This window comes from Tasmannia lanceolata, unplaced genomic scaffold, assembly GCF_043159265.1.
Source record: "Tasmannia lanceolata isolate RefF3 unplaced genomic scaffold, GAP_Taslan_0.1 ptg000044l, whole genome shotgun sequence".
Classification (NCBI taxonomy): domain Eukaryota; kingdom Viridiplantae; phylum Streptophyta; class Magnoliopsida; order Canellales; family Winteraceae; genus Tasmannia; species Tasmannia lanceolata.
In genome coordinates this window covers 17,188,826-17,213,140 of record NW_027518721.1, presented here as the reverse complement: position 1 = coordinate 17,213,140, position 24,315 = coordinate 17,188,826, and the positions used below count along the sequence as shown (strand labels likewise).

At 40.0% G+C, this 24,315-nt stretch overlaps 1 protein-coding gene across 1 annotated transcript in view; it reads left to right on the top strand.

Annotated features, from left to right (window-relative positions):
• The window catches only part of LOC143863357 (fatty acyl-CoA reductase 3-like), a 33,077-nt gene that overhangs the window by 5,988 nt on the left and 2,774 nt on the right, over window positions 1-24,315 (top strand). The window contains exon 2 of the mRNA XM_077374037.1: window positions 22,032-22,113. Coding sequence (XP_077230152.1) covers window positions 22,032-22,113 — 82 coding nt within the window. The remainder of the gene's footprint in view (window positions 1-22,031; window positions 22,114-24,315) is intronic.

The following is a 24,315-nucleotide window of genomic DNA, read 5'->3' as shown; positions in this document are numbered from 1 at the left end:
AAACATATGAGTGATTTTACAGGTGAAACTATTAGAAACGAATTCGAAATGAGTTGAAACTTGTACAGCAGCAAGATATGATGAAATGTAGCTTGCTGGAAGATTTTTACAGATTTTTACATTAAGCTCATATTTAATTTTGATTTAACAATCAATTGGTCAGACTGCAAAAATAACACAGGAAATTACTAGAAATAGAAATCTAAATTCAATGAAATTTCTACAGAAATAAGATATGAGTAATTATAGCAGGATGTGAGATTTTCATGAATTTTAGAAACTATTTACTATCAATTTCGGATTTTTCAATTTTCATCATAAATTATGAATTAACACTACATCCCTTATGAAACAAGATCTAAATCACTTGAAACTTTTACAGAAACTAGAAATATGGAATATAAGACTACCGTAAAAATTTTGGGAATTTTATCTCTGATCTGATATCTGTAAAAATTCTCCCAAAATCTGATAATTGTCAAAGAAAGCATAAAATAATATACCAAACCAATTCCACAAATTATCAAAAATTCATGGTAGAATGTAACAGTATTATATTATTTTCCCATGAAATTTCATTAATTTTTGAATCCGTTTAGTATATAATTTATTTTTCTTCGTCAAAAAGATATTTTTGAAGAGTTTTCTATTTTTAAAACACGATTTTCGAGAAAATTACGACTCCGGAAAATGTCCTTTAATCTTGTTCTGACCTGATGAATACAAGAAAAATTTAAAATTCCAAAAAATAGATCATCCTGAGATGGCTATTTTTTCGAATTTCGTAATTTCTCAGCCATTATTTTAAATAAAATTCCACTCTTCACTCAAATTTTTTAAAACCTTTGATCCAATGTCCGATCCGATCCGATAGTTATTTTAGTCTATTTAAGTAGACCATTGTATTAAATTTCGAGACAGAACGGAATTAAAACACCCATGCAGATCGTGATTTTGAGCACACACATTTAATATTGAATTAAATTCATTTAAATGCTTAAAAATCATGCAAAAATATAAAAAAATACCGAATCATCCGGGAAAAATCTGAGAATGGTGTACTAACCTGTAGTCGAGATCTCTGCCGAGTCCAAGAGCCGAAAAATCCGGAAATCCCGCCGCCACTCGATCCGATCCGATTTACTTTCTTCCTTTTCTTTCTCTTTTTTGTTTTTTCAGTTTTTTTTTTCCTGTGGGGATGGGGAGAGAGAGGTAGAGGAGGAGAGTGATTGAGAGACGAGTGAAATAGATGAATGAGATAGATGAGAGTGTGAGAAAAGCCGAGGGAGAGAAACCAAGAGAGAGTGAGAGAGAGATCTCGAGAAAGATGTAGTGAGATAGAGAGAGTTGCAGATAGAGTGAGAGACGACCAAGAGAGAGTTGAGAGAGTCAGATGAAGAGAGAGAGAGAGAGAGAGAGAGAGAGAGAGAGAGAGAGAGAGAGAGAGAGAGAGAGAGAGGAAGAGAGACGTGCATACTCTGTTTTTCACGTTTTTTTTTTGTTTTTTTTTTCTTTGAAAGCTAAAACTTGATGCTCTGTTTCCTCCTTCCTTTCTCTTTTTTTTTTTATATGTGAGTGGGGTTGAAAAGGGTGGTTCGAGAGATCCAGAGGGTGGTGAGAGGAGGAGAGAAAACAGAGTCAGGGAGAGATTGAGGGAGAGGCCGTGAGGGTGGTGAGAGGAGGAGAGAAATAGAGGGTGAGTGTGGGAGGTAAAGAAACAGAGGGAATACCGTGGAGAGTCTAGGGGGAGAGAAGGCTTTGCTATATCTCAGAGCTTGTCCCCATCCAGAAAGCTCCAGGAGAATGGTTGGGAGCCTCGGGAGAATTGAGAGGACGAGAGAGAGTGTGATCCACAGCGTCCGAGCCTTCTTCTTCTTCTTTTTTCGAGAAACAGAGTGCCTCCCTCTCAAAACCGAGACTCCCCTCTTTTTTTTTTTAGAAAGCTTCCTTCCTCATCTATCCTCGGCTGGCAAATTGCCGATACTAACATCATACATACCTTCTTTAGCAGTTTCCCTTGATCTCCATTTAGCATGTACATCAATATCCTTAGAGGAGAATAGAAACTGCCGATTTCATCGTCCCATACAATTCTTATTGAGATCATCTTAGCCGTCCAACCCATAGATAGACATTGCTTGCCTTTCGAACAACAGGAAACTATCAATTTGGACAGCCGATGCCTCCCTCCTTTTTTTAAGAAAATTTCCAAGGCACCAACTCTAGTTAAAATAGCAAAATTCCCATTTTGGAAAGAGAATTGCATGCGGGTCCTTTACTCCACTTATATTGGAACGAATTTCCATTTTGGAATTAAATTCCATGATTTTCAAAGATGATACACCCCTTTATTCCAAGTTGACCAATCTCAGGATTCAATATTTTAATTTCTTGAAAATGATTGGATTCATGCGGTGGGTCCACACATGTAAGACGCATGGTGAGCCTCCCACGAAATAGTCAAAACACACAGTAGGCCCCTCCTCTCAAACCAATCTTGATATGAGGGCCCCACAAGGCCGAAAATTCGCTTCTCTGTTGCAAACAATGTATGAATCCATTTAGTCTTATTCGAACACAACCGTTCTGCAAGGCTAGATTTAGAGTATAATCCACATTCTTCAACGATCTTAGATCCTCGATCTACTGGTTGGGTAGAATATAATTTCGAAACGGGCCCCCCACCGGCATTGACCGAATTTGGGAATCTTCCTCAAATGACCGGATCGTAATCTTCGCCTAATAGCCCCCCCTTTATCGTTCAATTTATGAACCAAAGTGTAAATTCGTCGTGCTCATTAAATTTGTCCTGTGGGATGATCCATATTGTCCAATTTGACAAGCCATAAGTTTAAATTTTAATTTTTCACAATAATGGGCCCCCACTAGATTGGCAAAAATACACGATGCCCACCATAGAAATTGATCTTATTCATTGGGTCCGCATAAATTCAAAAGCCATATTCTTCATTAAAAACAATGCCGGGCACACCTGTTTGATCTCATTTTAATAGGACATGCTCAATGCGGACCCAGCAAATGGGTCCAAATTCTCTCTTGCTTTGATTCTCGCGAATAACCACTCTCAACACTCAACGGAAAAATGCAAAACATGGCGGAAATGATTAAAAAGATAGAGAAAGCATAAGGGAGGGACACAGGAATGGGAAACACTAGAACCCGACAACGACACACTAACTTCTTTGTTGATTAAAGCGGAGAAAAATGGGGTGTCTACAGATGCCCCTCTTTGGTAGAGATGACGTTGTCATCGAATACCAAAGCAAAAGTGACAGCGCCATTTTGCGTAGCTTTGATCGACAAAGGACTCCCTAGACACAATGCAACCTAACATAATGCAAGACCCTAGATGAAATCCTAGAATTTGAACATATATCAAAATCACTTACTCTAAACACCATGAGATGGCAATTTAGAATAACGAAGAATCGGATTTACTCTGGGTGCAAAAATCTTGCAATCCAGAACAAAAGATAATTATGATGCGACGCCGCTTTCGAACGGGCAATGACAGGGATACCATTTTCGAATGGATATTCGGAGGGAAAGGAATACCGTTTTTGTGTGGTTTCAGAGGAAATGAGACGTCATTTTCAAATGGTCTCAGAGAGAATAACGGATGACTTTCGAAAGATTTTTAATGAAAACAAAGTATCATTTTTGAATGGGCTTGGATAAGATGAAATACCGTATTTATATGGATTCCAAGAAAATGAGACATCACATTTGTGTGATGCTCAAAAGAATAAGAGACCATAGTTGTATGGACTCGAAGAGAATGAAATACCGTATTTGTACGGATTCCAAGGAAATGAGATGTCACATTTGTGCGATGCTCAAAGAGAATAAAAGACCATAGTTGTATGGACTTGAAGAGAATGAAATACCGTATTTATACGGATTCCAAGGAAATGAGACATCATAGTTGTATAATGTTCAAAGGGTATAAGAGACCATAGTTGTATGGACTTGAAGAGAATGAAATACCGTATTTATACGGATTCCAAGGAAATGAGACATCATAGTTGTATAATGTTCAAAGGGTATAAGAGACCATAGTTGTATAGACTCGAAGAGAATGAAATACCGTATTTGTACGGATTCCAAGGAAATGAGACATCATAGTTGTATGATGTTCAAAGGGAATAAAAGACCATAGTTGTATGGACTTGAAGAGAATGAAATACCGTATTTATACGGATTCCAAGGAAATGAGACATCATAGTTGTATGATGTTCAAAGGGTATAAGAGACCATAGTCGTATGGACTCAAAGAGAACGGAATACCATATTTATACGGATTCCAAGGAAATGAGATATCACATTTGTGTGATGCTCACAGAGAATAAGAGAACATAGTTGTATGGACTCGAAGAGAATGAAATGCCGTATTTGTACGGATTCCAAGGAAAATGAGATATCGCATTTGTGTGATGTTCAAAGAGAATAAGAGACCATAGTTGTATGGACTCGAAGAGAATGAAATACCGTATTTGTACGGATTCCAAGGAAATGAGACGTCATATTTGTATGACGTTCAAAGAGAACAAAAGACCATAGTCGTATGGACTCGGAGAGAATGAAATACCGTATTTATACGGATTCCACGGAAATGAGATATCACATTTGTGTGATGCTCAAACAGAATAAGAGACCATAGTTGTACGGACTCGAAGAGAATGAAATATCGTATTTGTACGGATTCCAAGGAAATGAGACGTCATATTTGTATGACGTTCAAAGAGAACAAAAGACCATAGTCGTATGGACTCGAAGAGAATGGAATACCGTATTTGTACGGATTCCAAGGAAATGAGACATCACATTTGTATGATGCTCAAAGAGAAAATATTATTTTCAAATGGATTCAGAGAGATATGATAATTTGAGCTTTGAAAGAAATCGAAATTTCCAATTAACAACTTTAGAAGCAAAGGATTTAATAACACCATGCAGCAAAGGACTTTCAGGGCTTAAATATGGGATGCCACTTCATTAGCAACCTGCCCCAGTTTGAGGCATTCTAACCTTCTTCTATTCATTGACCAGCGATCATTCTTCAAAGATTTTTCGCTTCCAAGTTTCTCAGAACCTGTTAACGAACCTGCCTTCAGAGTGATTGCACCCTACAACAATTTTTAAAGTAGAATTCGTAAACTTTTCTAAAAATAGACCCACAAATATTTGTAATAAAAAAAGACAAAATAAGAAAGATTACTCAAGTAATCTCGTGATGTTTCTGACTTATCAGCATTTTCTTTTGGGTTAGGCTAGCCTCTTTTAAAGAATGTTTCTCCATTGATAAACATCTTCACTTATTTTTAAGACAGTGATATCAACTTTCGGATTGCTTCGGAATTAATGTCCATAGTTTCAGGAATTGTTGTTATTAGCTTTGCGTGACCTACTGTGAGCTCAGAAATCGGTACAATTCTTCTGGCGTGAACCCAATCTTACCACGACCAAGTCTTCTTTTTTTGGATTTTCAACTTGGCGGACCGCTCGGCCTTAACTTTTGCCTGAATCGCCTTTTCAGGTTTTTGACTCAGCAGGCTACACCCTTAACTTTTGCCCAAGTCGCCTTTTCAGGTTTTCAACTTAGCAGGGAAATGATTCTAAATTTTGCCTAGATCGCCTTTTCAGGTTTTCAATCTAGCGGATCTTCAAGCTCCATTTCTTTTTTTCTTTTTCTTTATTTTTTCATTGTCTTTTTCTTTTTACTTGAACACCAAAAGGACTTTATAGGTGAGGTAGGGCTTTTCAAAGAATGGCTTAAGGTTTTGCAAGGGTTTCGACCGAACCTGTGAACAGGTTGCCTACGTATCCCAGTGTAGGAATCAGGTCATGCGTAGTTCAGGGCGAATGCCCCTAATTCGAAGGTATTTCAATTTTTCTTTTCTTTTTGCATGGATTTTTTTTCTTCCTTTTTTTTTTTTAAAACTTCTTTTTGGAATAATTGATTTTCTTCTTTTGAAACAACCGAACTCGGTTTGACCGAGCTGCCTACGTACCCTAGTGTAGGGATCAGGTCATGCGTAGTTCATGGCGGATGCCCCTAGCATATTGGGTTTTGAAGGAAAATTTTATTTAGGCTCAAAAGGGTTTGCAAAAGGTTATATATTTTTTAATTTTGGGTTATGAATTTGGGATTTATTCGGCCAAAAGACGGCCTTCCGGTGTTCAAGCATAAAACCTCTTGAGTTGATCAAGATTTGTTGGTTCTGGCAATATTTCTCCATTCAAATTACGGAGCTTGACGGCTTTTTCGGGTAAGATTTGGTCCACAATGTATGGTCCTGACCAATTTGGTTTGAACTTGCCCCTTGGGTCAAACACTGGTGCTCGGTTCTCTTTCAAAACAAGATTGCCTTCTAGATCTCTGATTTTAACCTTTTTATTAAAAGCTCTGCCTATTCTGCGCTGATAACCCTGCACATGGTAAAGCGCCTTTAACCTCTTCTCATCCAGCATGTTCAGCTCTTTATATCTGGCATCTGCCCATTCATTTTCTGGCAACTTAGCCTCAGTCAATACTCGAAGCGAAGGTACACGGATCTCAACAGGTAGCACTGCTTCCATCCCATAAACAAGAGAGTAAGGGGTTGCCCCAGTTGAAGCTCTAATTGATGTTATGTAAGCCCACAAGGCGTACGGCAACTTATTCGACCAATCCTTATAAGTTTCTGACATTTTGCTAATGATAGTCTTGACATTCTTGTTTGCAGCTTCTACTGCTCCATTTGTCTGCGGCCGATAAGATGAGGATTTATGATGCTTAATCTTGAACTCTTCGCAAAGAGTGATTACTTCTTTTTTGAAATGAGATCCGTTATCTGAGATAAGTTCATGGGGAATTCCATATCTGCATATGATATTGGTGCGTATGAATTTAGCAACTGATGCGGATGTAAGCTTTGCATAAGAAGCGGCCTCGACCCACTTGGTGAAGTAGTCAATTGCAACGAGTATGTACTCGTAACCATTAGATGACCTAGGAGAAATCTTGCCAATGATGTCAATTCCCCATATCGAAAATGGCCAAGGAGAGGTAAGAGAATGCAATTCGGTGGGTGGTACATGGATGAGATTCGTATGTATTTGACATTTATAGCATTTCTTCACAAATGTATGACAATCTGCTTCCAATGTTGGCCAATAGTACCCCAGACGTAGGATCTTCTTTGCCAGCATCTTTCCATTCATATGAGGCCCACACACCCCTTCATGAATATCTGCGATAATTTCTTCTGCCTGATCTTCAGTGACACATAAGAGTTGAATTCCGTCGAAAGACCGTCGATACAACTCTCCTCCACAAATGACAAAATTAGCTGCCAATCTCTGCAAAGTCGTTATTTATTTACTCGACGCCTCATTGGGATGCCCCTGGCCTGGGATGTAGTTCTTTATGTCCGTATACCATGGTTTTCCATCGGGACATCTTGCAGCTATTTCTATAGCATCACATATGCAGGAGGCCATTGCTCTTGAACCGTGATGGGCATCATCTTCATATTGCGAGGTATGTCAATCATAGAAGCTAATGTCGCTAAGGCATCAGCGAATCTATTCTTCAACCTTGGTAGATAACTGAAAGTGATGCATTGGAATTGTTTAGCAAGAGCATCCAAGTATTCATGATATGGCAATAGCTTTTCTTCTTTGGTTCTCCACTCTCCTTGAGTTTGGCAAATGATTAGCTTCGAATCTCCATATACGTCAAGATTCTCTATGCCTAAGGCCAATGCGGCCTCAAGCCCAACAATGCATGCTTCATATTCTGCCATATTGTTGGTGCAATTGAATTGTAACTTAACGGCAAGGGGAACATGCTCATTTCGAGGTGACACCAGCAATGCCCCTACTCCTTGTCCTGTTTGGTTTGCTGCTCCATCAAAATAGAGGGTCCAACCAGTCTCTGGATATTCATCTTCTATCATCATGATCTCTTCATCTGGGAACATCGGCTTGAAAGGCTGATTTTCTTCTCGGGGTGCTTCTGCCAATTGCTCAGCAATGACTCGGCCCTTTACTGATTTTTGGGTTACATGGGTGATGTCAAACTCGGACAACAACAATAACCATCTGGCAGTCCTGCCTGTCAAGGCTGGTTTTTCAAAGAGATATTTCAGAGGATCCATCCTTGACAAGAGCAAGACCTTATGTGATAAAAGGTAATGCCTGAGTCGCTGAGTAGCCCAAACCAAGGCTAAGCAGGTTTTTTCTAGGACATTGTACTTCTGCTCATACTCCAACATCTTCTTGCTAAGGTAGTACACAGCCTTTTCATGCTTGGTTCCTGGATCTTGCTGTGCTAACATACAACCAATTGTGGTTTCTGTTACTGACAAGTAAAGCAGCAAAGGATGCCCCGGTATCACTGGTGCTACTATTGGTGGCTCAGACAAACTTTGCTTTATCTTTTCAAAGGCCTGCTGACATTCCTTCGTCCATTCTTTGGAAGAGTTTTTCTTTAAGAGCTTAAAGATAGGTTCGCAAGTTGATGTAAGATGGGCAATGAATCGTCTTAGGAACTGTATCCTTCCTAGGAATCCCCGAATTTCCTTCTCGGTTTTAGGTGGCGGCATCTCCTGGATAGCCTTAATTTTTTGAGGATCCACCTCTATACCCCTTTGACTCACCATGAATCCAAGCAACTTACCAGAGGTAACCCCGAATACACACTTGCTAGGATTCAGGCGAAGCTGGTATTTGAGTATTCTTTCAAAGAACTTCTTAAGATTCGGGATATGATCTCTCCTTTCCTTGGCTTTTACAATCATATCATCAACATAAACTTCGACTTCTCTATGTATCATGTCATGGAGTAAAGCTGTAGCTGCTCTTTGGTATGTCGCACCAGCATTCTTAAGACCAAATGGCATTACCCGATAGCAATATGTCCCCCATTGTGTAATGAACGAGGTCTTAGCCATGTCCTCGGGTGCCATCTTAATTTGATTGTAGCCCGAGAAACCATCCATGAAAGATAGTAATTCATGTCTGGCCGTATTGTCTACCAGGATATCGAAATGTGGTAGAGGAAAATCATCCTTTGGACTTGCCTTGTTCAAATCCCTGAAATCTACACACATTCTCACATTTCCATCTTTCTTCGGTACAGGTACTATATTTGCGAGCCACTCTGGATATTCTACTACTTGCAAAAATCCAGCATTCAACTGCTTAGTAACCTCTTCCTCTACTTTCAAGACCCACTCGGGCTTCATTCTCCTTAGCTTCTGCTTTTTAGGTTTAATTCCTGGCAAGAAAGGTAGCTTGTGCTGAACAATGTCTTCACTCAACCCGGGCATATCTTTATAGGACCAAGCAAAAACTTCTTTATATTCCTTAAGTAGGTTTATTAATTCATCACGCTCTTCAGAGGATAGAGTATTTCCAATTCGTATTTCCTGTATTAAATCTTCTGTTCCGATGTTTATAACTTCGATTTCATCTCTAAGAGGCTGGGCTCGGCGCTCCTCCTCTTGTTTGAGCATATGCTGCAATTCAAGGGGAGTTTCGTCGATCCCTTCTTCCTCGTCTGAGGAGGGAGTGTTATCATTATTAAAGTCAGAAGCAAACACAGAGACATACTGAGAATCAGATTTCATTGAATTGAAAGAAATTACATCATTATCATTGGACTCATCCTGAACAGGCTCAAGATTCACATAGTAAATAAAATCAGAAAATGACTCGCCTGGACTAGGCACTGACACTGATTCAATCGACTTGACTAGACTTGACTTAGCAATAAAATAAGATGGAAAAACATCAGAACTCCAGTTTGAAAGATTTTCTGTTGCAGGTGCAATCTGACTCTGAGGTTCAGTTAAGGTATCATTACTCTGAATAACTGCCACCAGCACATCTTCACAATCTGTCTCTTCTTGTTCTTCAGAATAATAATCAACATCAGGCACATTTTCTTCAAACAAAGATCCCAGCACCTCTGGCTCAAGGTAGACTAACCAGTCCTCAACAGCTTTCTCAACATAATATATCGGCGGTTCTGTTTCTGGGAGAGCAAGGCCACTGAATATTTCAAAACCGGGTATCATGATCCCTGTCACTGAGTCATACCACGATTCAGAAAACCCATAGTATGCAGAAGTCTCACCTTCTTTGATAAAATGACCATTCATCGATAAGGAATATGGAGCCATTGGGAGTACCCTTCCGGTGCGGCGGATTTCTTCCTTCAATTTCAACAATTCTTCCATGGCTTCCTCCTCCTCCTCAGTAGGTACATATCCAAGACCGAAAATTCCATGGTTTGCTTTGATTGGGCGCCAATGAGATGCCTTGCTTGGATCACGGCCCAAATTCATACCAGGGAAGTAGTTCATTTTTCTCATCATCTTAGCCACCACAGGACTGATGGCAAACGGCAAACACAACTCCTCCCGAGAGGCATCCTCATAAGAAATAGCAGCAACGTCGAATGCGAAACCATTCAAGTTGTAGTCATCTGCTTTTGCAACTGGAAGGATCAAGGTTTCTCCTGTTATCTGCCCTATTTCTGGCTCTTCGTCACCTCTGACAGTGAACAACTTCCCATTTTTTATGAACTTCAGTTTTTGGTGGAGGGTTGAAGCAACAGCGCCTTCTTTATGCAACCAGGGACGTCCCAGAAGTATATTAAACGAGGCCTTGATATCAATAACTTGAAACTCAACCTCAAATTCTTGACCGCCTATAACGATCTTGGTGGTGAGGACTCCGACCACATTTCTGCGGGTGTTGTCATATGCGAGGATACCAAGGGTTGATTCGGCAAAATCAGTGGGACAGAAACCCAAGGTAATGGCAGTTCTCAATGGACACACATTCAAGGCGGATCCGTTATCTACCAACACAGATGGTACTTTCTTGCCTCCACAGACAATAGTGACATGAAGAGCTCTAGCATGATTCCGACCTTGAGGAGGCAGCTCCTGATCTGAGAAACTAATGGCCCTGGTGGCCTGGGTTAGAGCAACAACTTCAGCCAGTTGCTCCGGAGATATCCCTGAGGATACCTGTGTGGTATTCAGTTCTTTCAACACAGCCTCTCTGTGTTTCTTTGATGCTATCAATAATCCCCATACAGATATAACAGCTTGAGTTTTCTTCAACTGCTGCACCACTTCATCATCTGGATCTTTCACATATTGCGGCTCCTCTCCTCGAGCCAATGCCCCTGGATTTTCGACTCTCAATTCAGCAGGTTTGAAAATTCTTCCGCCCCTTGTCACATGTCTGACTTCATCTAATTCAGGCTCATCATAAGTGATAATTTGAGGGACTTGTGGCTCGTAGGTGATTACCAAGGGAGGTACCGACTCTCTTGGGTATGATTCATCACAGAAGATGATTTGGGGTTCAGAAACGGGTTCTAAAGCACATATGAGGGTGAGAGGGTCAAACTCAGGATCTCCTATGATTATGGCATTAACGGCAGCAGGAGGATTTGCATGACCAGGTAGCGGGTTTTGGGTGACATTGGGTCTTGGCTGGAATGCAATGACTTTCTCATCAATGAGTTTCTGGATTCTATATTTCAAGGCAATGCAGTTGTCAGTAAGATGAGCAGGACCTCTGTGGTACTCACAGTGTAGGTCAGCTCGCCAATTTGCAGGTAGAGGATTGGGGGGAGGCCGGATGGCAGGTAGGGTTATGCGACCTGAAGCAAGACACTGCTTAAGCACCTCTGAAGATGGAATGGGAAGAGGGGTAAATTCTACCCGGGTTTGTTGCCGAGGTGCGGTCGCGGGTTGAGCATAGTCCATCACTAAAGGTTCTTGGGATTTAGAGGGCTGAGCATTGGAACGAGAGATACTACTGACTTGGGCTGGCGGGGATTTTTTGAAATCTCTGGGGTTTGGGTTGCTACGGTTAAATACACCTTGAGCCATAGCCTCCTCTATCTGGGTGCCTGCCACAATGAAGTGTTTGAAGTCTGGATAGTATTGTAATGACATGTGATACTGGAGCTGGGGGGAAATGTTTTTCATGATTATTTGAACCTGCTCTTCTTCAGACGGGCGCTCCATCATCTGAGCTGCTATTCTCCTCCATCTTTTTACAAAAATCAGGAAGGATTCCCTCGAGTCTTGCTTTGTTCTCTCTAAATCCTTTCTGGTGATTTCTGTCCTATCATCATATTTGAACTGCCTGATGAATTGTTCGCCGATATCCTTCCATGTTCTGTAACGAGTCTTGTCCAAGAACATGAACCATCTCCTAGCAACCTTGGTTAGGGAAACTGGGAACAATTGAGCCATTTGCTCAGGAGATAAGCCTTGAGGCTGACACATGATGGTGAACATTTGCAAATGTGTGATTGGACAACCCACACCATCATATTTGTCGAAATCGGGCATTTGAAAATTGGCAGGAAGGCGGATTTCAGGAAATAGAGTAAGATCACTGGGATTGAAACCACTTTGGTCTTGAAACTGAATTACTTAAACTTTCCTGGTAAGAGTCTCTAATTTCTCCATAACAGACTTATCAACCATGAACTGAGAAGGCCTACTGCGATCCTCGCTGTACTGCTCTTTTTCTAAGTCTTCTTCGGCTTTATCAGGGATATTGATGCACACTGGTTGGGCAGGTGCTGCTGAAGTAGCTGCTTGGTGCATAGGCCCTTTATCCTTGGACAACAACGGTCCCAACTTTTCAGAAAGCTAAGCCTTGATAACTCGGTTCTCCTCTTTGAGTTCTTGAAGCTGCTGGAGAATCAAGGTAAGAGTATCGGTAATAGCAGCAGGTGGAAGGCCATCTTGGTTATCTGCCATTGGTGAGCATGAGAAAGAAGGAGATGCTGGGGTTCTCAGAGAGGGTGGTGGAGAGACAGAATTCCTCTCCAATCGTGAAGAGACCCGAACCCAAGGAGCAGTGGCGTTAGCTATGGTGTTTACTGCCCTGAAATATTTGAAAGACATATTTTAAAATCAGAAAGAAGTAGACAATAATGCACGCATAGACCAAGATGATGAGAGAGAAAGATGAACTTTATTGATCAATCATTGAAGCTTGAGTACATGGTTCATTCTTTCAAAGATAAATGGATAAGATTAAACATGGAACTAAGCATTCTTTTTAGACTTCTTCTTTGGACGACAATCTTCCTCAGCTGACTCTTTTAAAGGTTTGATGATTCTGACGTCCCAAGCAGATGAAACGGCTTTGACAATCTTGGGCTTGAGATCCTCAGGCGGATAAAAATGACGAAGGGGAGGCACAATAGATTGCTCCCTTCCATACTGACGCAGGATCCTGGCAGGAACATAAAAGGAAGTCTTTTTGAGACCAAGAAGGCGAACATAGTTAGCTTCTCCAGTGTTGAAGACAGCTTCTTGGATTCCAGGAATTTGCCAATAAATTTGATCTTGTTGGCGAGAATTTAACCATTCAACCCAATCGCTTTTATGATCAAAGGAAACATCATGACGCCATTTACTAAAGGTGTATAACGTATGATCGAAATGCACAGGAGCTGCGATTTTTAGCTTGTGGTATAACCACACCTGAAGTAAAGCAGGACATCCTGAGAAAGAACCAACGAAGGAGCGAACATAAGAGCCTGGACCTGAGCTGGCACGAAGACGAGCCATATCATCCAATCCATTAAAGGTTTCTGCAAGCATAGTAGGAATTGGATTGGCGCCACAATCCATTTGATCAACGAGGTCCAGAAGAACAGCTGACGCAAAGCGAGAAGGCTGGACAGTGAGGAACCTAGCAAAGGAGCAGAATCTCAAAGCGCGCCGTCGGGCTTTTTGAATATCAACAGCACCAATGTGTCCAATAGGAGGGTAAATGTCAATCAGATGTTGCATGGACACCTCTTGGCCTTTTATGAAAGAGTTCATGGATTCATCTGGATTATTCATTAAGCGAAGGAACAAAGGATGATAATCTGGAACACAGGATGGCTTCACTAGAGGGCCATCCACAGGATACTCCAATAAGGCACACCATTCTTCAAGGTGGGACACATCTCTTGGTTGCCAAGACGGAAGACATGATGATCGGGATCCCAACACTCTGATGCGGCATAGAGTAATCCCCAATCGAGCTTAATGGTCGCCACATAGCCGAAGAGATTTTTCTCTTGCTCACTTATGGCATAGATATGGGATTCTCTTAATGTACCACGGATCCAATCAAGAATTGTACGAGTAGACATGGTGCCTGTAAGCCAATAGAAAGGATACAAGAATGATCAGGATTACATGAACACGAGATTGGGATAAGTTCCTGCCAGTATAAAGAAAGTATGGATACATGATCGAATCACATAATAGAAGATTGAAAATCGTACGATCAAGAGATGAGATGAGATAGCATAAGATTGCTTTTAACGGATAGATCATGAATGACTAATCCTATGAGATCTTTGGAAATGATGGGATTTATATCCTAACCCCAAAAGGAAAGCTTTTAATCTTCGCACATTTTAACAGTGTTACCTGAAGGCATCAACCCTAATCCTAATCTATCGGAGTGGAGAGAATCTCGACTCATGACTTTGTTCGTGTATCTAAGGACCGATCGTGACCATTGGAAGATGGACCATGGCCTAATCTAGACACAAATGGGTAAGATATCATAAACTAGGCTCACACACGTGATGCACATGTGTTCGTATTCTACATGCATGTGTGGGTTAATCTAGGGGTCAGGCCAAGAGTTCCCTTAGCGCGAATCCATGTTCGATATACTGTACCAGTGTCCGGCGTATCAGTACGTGAACAAGAGATCCGTTTACGCACCATAAGGTGCTAAGCTAAGGGTGGAATGCTTCTCTAGCACAGAGGCACCACGTGATGAAATCCCAGTCAACCATGCTAGATAACACTCCGGGTTCGTGAAATAGGACGTGTGTGCATGTGAGATGCAGGGTTTAGATGCAAGTGATGTAAGTGTGTGCAATAAGTTCGCGCAACCTATGATGCCTTCAGGTTTTGTTAGGTTGAGTTCAAGTAAAATGTGATGAGAAAATAAAGCATACAAACTAATCTAATAAGCATAGAAAGGATAGAGTTTTTATGAGCCAGTTAAATTAAATTGAAATGAGTTATCTTTTGAAATTTTAATGAAGTTAGGTGATCCCCAGCAGAGTCGCCAAACTGTGGGACCCGATCCCGCGAGAGGGGTGGGGCGCGAGCCGCCACGCCTTCTCTTGGTCTCTCGTACCCACGCGATTGGCGTGTGCCTTTTAGTATTGATTTTAATTCATCTTTTATGTGAACTTGGGATCACTAAGGCAATCCGAATTCCACACAAAAGAGACTGACAGAGTCGCCACCTAGATGTGGGATCTAGGACCCGAAATTAACCAGAAATCTAGACTCGCTACCTGGTTACGAGAATGGAAGGTATGGGGAGTTATCCACCACATGCACCATTCTTGCCCGATAATCGGTCTTCGATTCCAAAAGCTAACTCTTTTAAATTTATTTTAAATGGCTCATTCAACTCTATGTTAATGTGCGAACTATGTGACATGCATCCTATGATCTAATTTCAATGTGAATCGTAAATGTGTATCTTGATTACTTTATTTGTCTGGATTCAATCTAAGTGAAAGTTCTCCTAAAATTCTAATTTCATGGAAAATCCTAAGTGATTTGATTAAGCATTTACAAGAAAATTAATATACAAAACACCACAATTTGTTGTAGTGCCGACTCCCGGTTGGTATGCCATCAGACATCCAAGCTGCCTACGTACCCAAGCCTCACTGGGATCAGAGTCGACGTAGTTCGGTGCACCTAAGCTAAGCTACTTATGCCTAACTCAACTAAGACACCGACCTAGACGGGATTGACTGTTTCAACAGTTTTAGGAGAAGTTATTTAATTGAAATTGAGGATTTTATTATCCTAGGATTTCATCTAAGATGCTATATGATTCTTATCTAAATGCAAGTTGTTCCTTAGACTAATGCAGGTTAGCTTACATCCTAGTTTACTAGGCTTGTCTTAGGGAAAGATTGGGTGACTAGAGTAACTAGACCTATGGCACGGTTGCTATCCATAGCAAACGTATGTGATGAGGCTGGACTCCTAACTCTAGGACTCCCTAAAACCTAAGACTCCCTAAAACTTAGGACGCGACACGACACCAGTGTTCCTAAATTGGGCTCTAATGGTTCTTATGACGGAAACCGTAACCCAACGGTTCCGAGAGACACGAGATGAATCGATTTCAATTTTTGAAGTTAATGAATTTCAGATTTCAGGGATTTTCAGTTTATAGACATTTAAGGAATACCAATAGTTCTAGGTTTCACCAATTTCGGCCTCGAATGGCATCCAAGGAAGGGAATCGTGCGCTCTTTTCTTGTGCAATTTAATACTTAGGTTATAGCATCTTATTGCCTGGCATATCTCAGGATTTTCGTGGACAGTGAATCTCGGAGCCAACAACACGCTATAGCTTAAATATTCATATTGCAAAGATCGAGTGCAATTGGGATACGATTATGGATGCACTGGCCATTTTTTCAGAAAAATCTAATGATCCTAAAATTTCTGTTTTAATGGATTAAGGAGTTAATATGTGACAGAAATTTAAGGTTCTTTAGAGATTTTCAATTAATTTCGGATTTTCAATGAATTTTATCAATTTTAAACATATGAGTGATTTTACATGTGAAACTGTTGCAAACGAATTCGAAATGAGTTGAAACTTCTACAGCAGTAATATATGATGAAATGTAGCTTACTGGAAGATTTTTATAGATTTTTACATTAAGCTCATATTTAATTTTGATTTAACAATTAATTGGCCAGATTGCAAAAATAACACAGAAACTACTAGAAATAGAAATCAAAATTCAATGAAATTTCGACAGAAATAAGATATGAATAAATATAGCATGATGTGATATTTTCATGAATTTTAGAAACTATTTACTATCAATTTCAGATTTTTCAATTTTCAGCCTAAATTATGAATTAACACTACATCCCATATGAAACAAGATCTAAATCACCTGAAACTTTTACAAAAACTAGGACTATGGAATATAAGACTACTGTAAAAAGTGTGAGAATTTTATCTGTGATCTGATATCTGTAAAAATTCTCCCAAAATCTGATAATTTTCAAAGAAAGCATAAAATAATACACGAAACCAATTCTAAAAATTCTCAAAAATTCATGGTAGAATGTACCAGTATCATATTATTTCCCCACAAAATTGCATTAATTTTCAAATCCGTTTAGTATATAATTTATTTTTCTTCGTCAAAAAGATATTTTTGAAGAGTTTTCTATTTTTAAAACACGATTTTCGAGAAAATTACGACTCCGGAAAACGTCCTTTAATCTTGTTCTGACCTGATGAATACAAGAAAAATTTAAAATTCCAAAAAATAGATCATCCTGAGATGGCTATTTTTTCGAATTTCGTAATTTCTCAGCCATTATTTTAAATTAAATTCCACTCTTCACTCAAATTTTTGAAAACCTTTGATCCAATGTCCGATCCGATCCGATAGTTATTTTAATCTATTTAAGTAGACCATTGTATTAAATTTCGAGACAGAACGGAATTGAAACACCCATGCAGATCGTGATTTTGAGCACACACATTTAATATTGAATTAAATTCATTTAAATGCTTAAAAATCATGCAAAAATATAAAAAAATACCGAATCATCCGGGAAAAATCTGAGAATGGTGTACTAACCTGTAGTCGAGATCTCTGCCGAGTCCAAGAGCCGAAAAATCCGAAAATCCCGCTGCCACTCGATCCGATCCGATTTACTTTCTTCCTTTTCTTTCTCTTTTTTGTTTTTTCTGTTTTTTTTTTTCTGTGGGGATGGGGAGAGAGGTAGAGGAGGAGAGTGATTGAGAGACGAGTGAAATAGATGAATGAGATAGATGAGAGTGTGAGAGAAGCCGAGGGAGAGAAACCAAGAGAGAGTGAGAGAGAGATCTCGAGAAAGATGTGAGATAGAGAGAGTTGCAGATAGAGTGAGAGACGACCGAGAGAGAGTTGAGAGAGAGAGAGAGAGAGAGAGAGAGAGAGAGAGAGAGAGAGAGAGAGAGAGGAAGAAAATTGTGAAAAACAGAGTATTCAATACTCTGTTTTTCACGTTTTTTTTTATTTTTTATTTCTTTGAAAGCTAAAACTCGATGCTCTGTTTCCTCCTTCCTTTCTCTTTTTTTTTTATATGTGAGTGGGGTTGAAAAGGGTGGTTCGAGAGATCCAGAGGGAGAGGCCGTGAGGGTGGTGAGAGGAGGAGAGAAATAGAGGGTGAGTGTGGGAGGTAAAGAAACAGAGGGAATACTGTGGAGAGTCTAGGGGGAGAGAAGGCTTTGCTATATCTCAGAGCTTGTCCCCATCCAGAAAACTCCAGGAGAATGGTTGGGAGCCTCGGGAGAATTGAGAGGACGAGAGAGAGGGTGATCCACAGCGTCCGAGCCTTCTTCTTCTTCTTTTTTCGAGAAACAGAGTGCCTCCCTCTCAAAATCGAGACTCCCCTCTTTTTTTTTTAGAAAGCTTCCTTCCTCATCTATCCTCGGCTGGCAAATTGCCGATACTAACATCATACATACCTTCTTTAGCAGTTTCCCTTGATCTCCATTTAGCATGTACATCAATATCCTGAGAGGAGAATAGAAACTGCCGATTTCATCGTCCCATACAATTCTTATTGAGATCATCTTAGCCGTCCAACCCATAGATAGACATTGCTTGCCTTTCGAACAACAGGAAACTATCAATTTGGACAGCCGATGCCTCCCTCCTTTTTTTTAGAAAATTTCCAAGGCACCAACTCTAGTTAAAATAGCAAAATTCCCATTTTGGAAAGAGAATTGCATGCGGGTCCTTTACTCCACTTATATTGGAACGAATTTCCATTTTGGAATTAAATTCCATGATTTTCAAAGATGATACACCTCTTTATTCCAAGTTGACCAATCTCAGGATTCAATATTTTAATTTCTTGAAAATGATTGGATTCACGCGGTGGGTCCACACATGTAAGACGCATGGTGAGCCTCCCACGAAATAGTCAAAACACACAGTAGGCCCCTCCTCTCAAACCAATCTTGAAATGAGGGCCCCACAAACCAATCTTGATATGAGGGCCCCACAAGGCCGAAAATTCGCTTCTCTGTTGCAAACAATGTATGAATCCATTTAGTCTTATTCGAACACAACCGTTCTGCAAGGCTAGATTTAGAGTATAATCCACATTCTTCAACGATCTTAGATCCTCGATCTACTGGTTGGGTAGAATATAATTTCGAACTGGGCCCCCCACCGGCATTGACCGAATTTGGGAATCTTCCTCAAATGACCGGATCGTAATCTTCGCCTAATAGCCCCCCCCCCCTTTATCGTTCAATTTATGAACCAAAGTGTAAATTCGTCGTGCTCATTAAATTTGTCCTGTGGGATGATCCATATTGTCCAATTTGACAAGCCATAAGTTTAAATTTTAATTTTTCACAATAATGGGCCCCCACTAGATTGGCAAAAATACACGATGCCCACCATAGAAATTGATCTTATTCATTGGGTCCGCATAAATTCAAAAGCCATATTCTTCATTAAAAACAATGCCGGGCACACCTGTTTGATCTCATTTTACTAGGACATGCTCAATGCGGACCCAGCAAATGGGTCCAAATTCTCTCTTGCTTTGATTCTCGCGAATAACCACTCTCAACACTCAACGAAAAAATGCGAAACATGGCGGAAATGATTGAAAAGATCGAGAAAGCATAAGGGAGGGACACAGGAATGGAAAACACTAGAACCCGACAACGACACACTAACTTCTTTGTTGATTAAAGCGGAGAAAAATGGGGTGTCTACAGTAGTGCATGGTAAATATTCAAAGAATCTGTATCATAATACTATACATTGTATAATTCATTTAACAATCCATTCAAGTTATGATAACTGCAAACATAATCAGCTTGATTCCATCCATTAAATCACATTGCGTTTTCAACTGGTGATGGTTGGGTAAGTGCAACAGCCACCCCAATTTGCTGTAATGAAAATAGAATATGTTGTTTCCACCACTTGTAATTTGAACCATTGAACTGTTCGATTTTTGAAACATCAAGAACATTGGTTACACTGATGTTTGTAACAGTGGTGGAAATAGAGGAGGACTTGGGGGCCTCAGTAGCCATAATATCAAAATATGATTCTTAATTGATATATATTGTTGGAACAATAGATGTATGATGGATGCTCAATGATATATATGGCGAAACTGAGTTTGAAGATTGTTGAAAAAACAAATTACTAATGAAAGTGGAGAGGCAGATGCACTAATCGATTTTGACGACATAACCCTTGCTTGAAAAAAAAAGTTGTTTATTGAATGAAGAAGAAAGCTGAGTCTTTCCACTTGATCACTCTCCTTAAGTATCGTTTTCGCCCCCTACTGTACAATCCAGGATCCTTGGACCAACCTCCAAGATAAAACTTCTCTTAGGCTCCAATAGACATGAACTAGCTTATTGATCTTCATAGAATCACTTAAGAACTGCTCAAACATAGAATGGATATGGAGGAACATAGTGCGGAAAAACCTTAAGGAGAAAATCATTTTTTTGTCTATGTCTATATTGTTTTTTATGTATCTGTATTCTGGGTGCTGGTGTTCTTCCTTCTTTATAGAGAATACCACCCCCAATACGAAAGGAAGGTATGCCTCTTCAGAGAAGTCAGAGAAGACGGACCACAACATTTAGAAAACGGTAATAAAGACGTTAGATATAAATGGATGCTTAAATGGAGTCTGTTCAGAAATAAAAACTAATTGAAACTTAATTGTAGATTTTGAACGATAAACAAGTCATTTAGGATGTAAAATAAAAGATTTTTTTATTGATGACCAAGACCTAGACCTCGGACCATGGCCACGACCGAGCGCGGCGAGTGTGTGTGTTTATTTTACTTCATGTAAAACTTGGCTCACCCAAACAATTTTAATGCTCCTTGAAAGGCCCAAGCCTTTTCCTGTGCACCACCTCTTATAAGGAGGAAAATGTTTCTTCCACTTTTCAATATGGGATTAAATGCCTTCCATTGGCTTTCAAACACACCCTCACAACAAGCATGGTCTTGGGTTTGAGTTTCAAGGCAGGCACGCTTCGCTACCATGAATTTATTTCATGATAAATTAGCTTCTCCATGTGGTGAGGAGGCTGGGCGAGGGATTTTTTTTCCTGGAATACAGGGGAGAGTCAGTGAGGAGAGGATAAGAAAAGCCTGAAAAATCACGAAACAAAAAACTCTACTCCAAATGTGATGGACTTTTGCTAACTTTTTAGCCACTGCTCACCCTCGACTCATTCCTGCCCTCTCAAATTCCTCCTTCTCCCACCAATTACACGACATGGAGACACTGATTTATCATGAAAAAAATCCTGGCTTAAAAGACAAGAACCCATGGATTTGCAGATTACATACACTACTATCGTCGATAATTTCATATTCTTCAAATTAGTTACTTGATTTATGACCTAGTTTGTTGACATACAAAAAAAAAAACATTTATTGACATGGGGTATCCACACCCCAATTTTTAGGGCGGGATTATTCCCTACGGATGCGCACAACCACCTGTTAACCACGCGCATCGGGTAAGCCCGGGGGATTTGAACTTGCGTCAATGGGGACCATACCTATGACTCTAAGCAAAAGAGCCACACCCGTACGGGTTACATACCCCAAATTTACCTAACAAGAAATTTTAAAACATGTTAATGCTCCTGTAATCTCTCTCTCTCTCTCTCTCTCTCTCTCTCTCTCTCTCACACACACACACACACACACACAGTAACTGTAAATAATTTTCTTTGGGATCTTATTTATAACCTTCATGTCTTGGATATCCTTCACTTCAAACTGCAATTTGATTCATTCAATGACATTCAGCACTGGAAAGAGGTTTTAGAGAAATCAAGAAAATTTTGGTATTTATGCATAATACCCTTTCTAATCTTACTTTATGTACTTTGGGTAACTGTAGAACCTTCGATGTCTTTATAGTGAATTATGGTAAGGGGAAGTTGAGATGCGTGCCGATAGATAGAAGGATGATTCTCGATGTGGTAAGCTTGCTCCCTATGGTTCCTTTCATAGTTATGAATGTATAATACATGTACGTATTAAGTATAGTGTGTGGCATCCTTCCTGAAGTTGCATATATATAAAAAAAAAGGGAAACTGTTGAAAAAATGTCCATTTAACACGTCAATGTGGATGATTTTTACCGTTTTTTGCCCTCCCCACATATCTGTATTATTTGCAAACTTTGTGGCATTAACACGTCGCTGGTAATTTTGTATCTTGATTTGCTAGCCACCTTCTCCAAATGCTACGTCTCGCCCATCCTTTGCAATTGTATGTATTCAGAGATTTGTCTTATTAGATTGATGAAAAACTACACCGAAGTAATATTTCTTGAAAGGTTGCTAGCAATAATAAGTAAAGAAAGAAGCTAGCAATAATAATGACAATTACGAAAAAACGGGCGAGTATAAATTTGTCTTATTAAATGGGCGGGTATAAATTTGCCCACTTACCTGTCCATTTTCCCCCTCTTTCACCTCCACAGTACGAAGGGTTGGGATGATTCTATGGAGCTGATTTTTTTGGGCACCCCTTATCTACGTCAGGGCCTATCAAATGACCGGCTCGGATCACCCCAAAAATGTGGGCCCACGAGCTAATATGAGGTGCCGCTCACAATCACTTTCCCCTATATATATATATATATATATATATATATATATATAAGTAAATAGTTCCTGAGGTGGCGCTAGAGCTACCTTATATGAGGTGGCAAAACATAGGGGGGCCACTTTGTTTGGATGATCCAAAGCATTCATTTGATAGGCCCTCACATAGATAGGGTGCCCACAAAAAATCAGGTCCATAGGATCATCCTAACCCTTCCATTTGTGGAGGTTTAGATATATGGAGGTTTATACCCATCCATTTTAAGCTCCACAAATGAAGGGTTAGGATGACCCTATGGACCTGATTTTTTGTGGGCACCCTATCTATGCGAGGGCTTATCAAATGAATGCTTTGGATCATCCAAACAAAGTGGGCCCCCTATGTTTTGTTAGCGCCACCTCATATAAGGTAGCGTTAGTGCCACCTCAGGAACCTCTCTCTCTCTCTCTCTCTCTCTCTCTCTCTCTCTCTATATATATATATATATATATATATATATATATACACACACACACACACACACATATGTTAATATGTATATATTTACACACACACACATATAGAGGAAAGTGTTTCTGCGCACGTGCGCAGGGAGCTCCCTGCGCACAAGTGGCTTAAGAAGCCACCGGTTGGTTGCGTTTTGTGGACCCTACAAAGGTGGACCCGCCATACCAACCAACTGGTGGCTTTTTAAGCCGCTCCCTGCGCACGTGTACAGAAACACTTTTCTCACATATATATATATATATATATATATATATATATATATATATATATATATATATATATATAGAGAGAGAGAGAGAGAGAGAGAGAGAGAGAGAGAGGAAACTGTTGGTGCGCTTAAGCTCACCAAACTTATGGTGCGCTTAAGCGCCCAATCACATGGGTCCCACATTTTTTGTGGTGATCCAAACCATTCATTTGCAAGGCTCTATCATAGATAGGGTGTGTACCAAAAATCAGCTCCATAGGATCATCCTAACCCCTCCATTTGTGGAGGACAAAAATGGGCAGATTTGGGGACAAACAATGTCTGTCCATTTTGACCTCCACAAATGGATGGGTTAGGGTGATCCTATGGAGCTGATTTTTGGTACACACCCCATCTATGTAAGGGCCTTTCAAATGAATGCTTTGGATCATCCTAACAAAGTGGGCCCCCATGTGATTGGGCGCTTAAGCTCACCATAAATTTGGTGAGCTTAAGCGCACCAACAGTTTCCTCATATATATATATATATATATATGGAGAGAGAGAGAGAGAGAGAGAGAGAGAGAGAGAGAGAGAGAGAGAGAGAGAAAACGGTTTCTACACACTACCTTAAAATACAATGGAGGGCATATTGTTTGGGTGATCCAAACCATTCATTTGATTGGCCCTCACATAGATAGGGTGTACATAAAAAATCAGCTCCATAGGATCATCCCAACCCTACTATTTGTGGAGGTAAAATGGACGTGTATAAACCTTCACAAATCTGTCCATTTTTTGCCTCCACGGTTCGAAGGGTTTGGATGATCCTATTGAGTTGATTTTTTGTAGACACCCTATCTATGTGAGAGCCAAT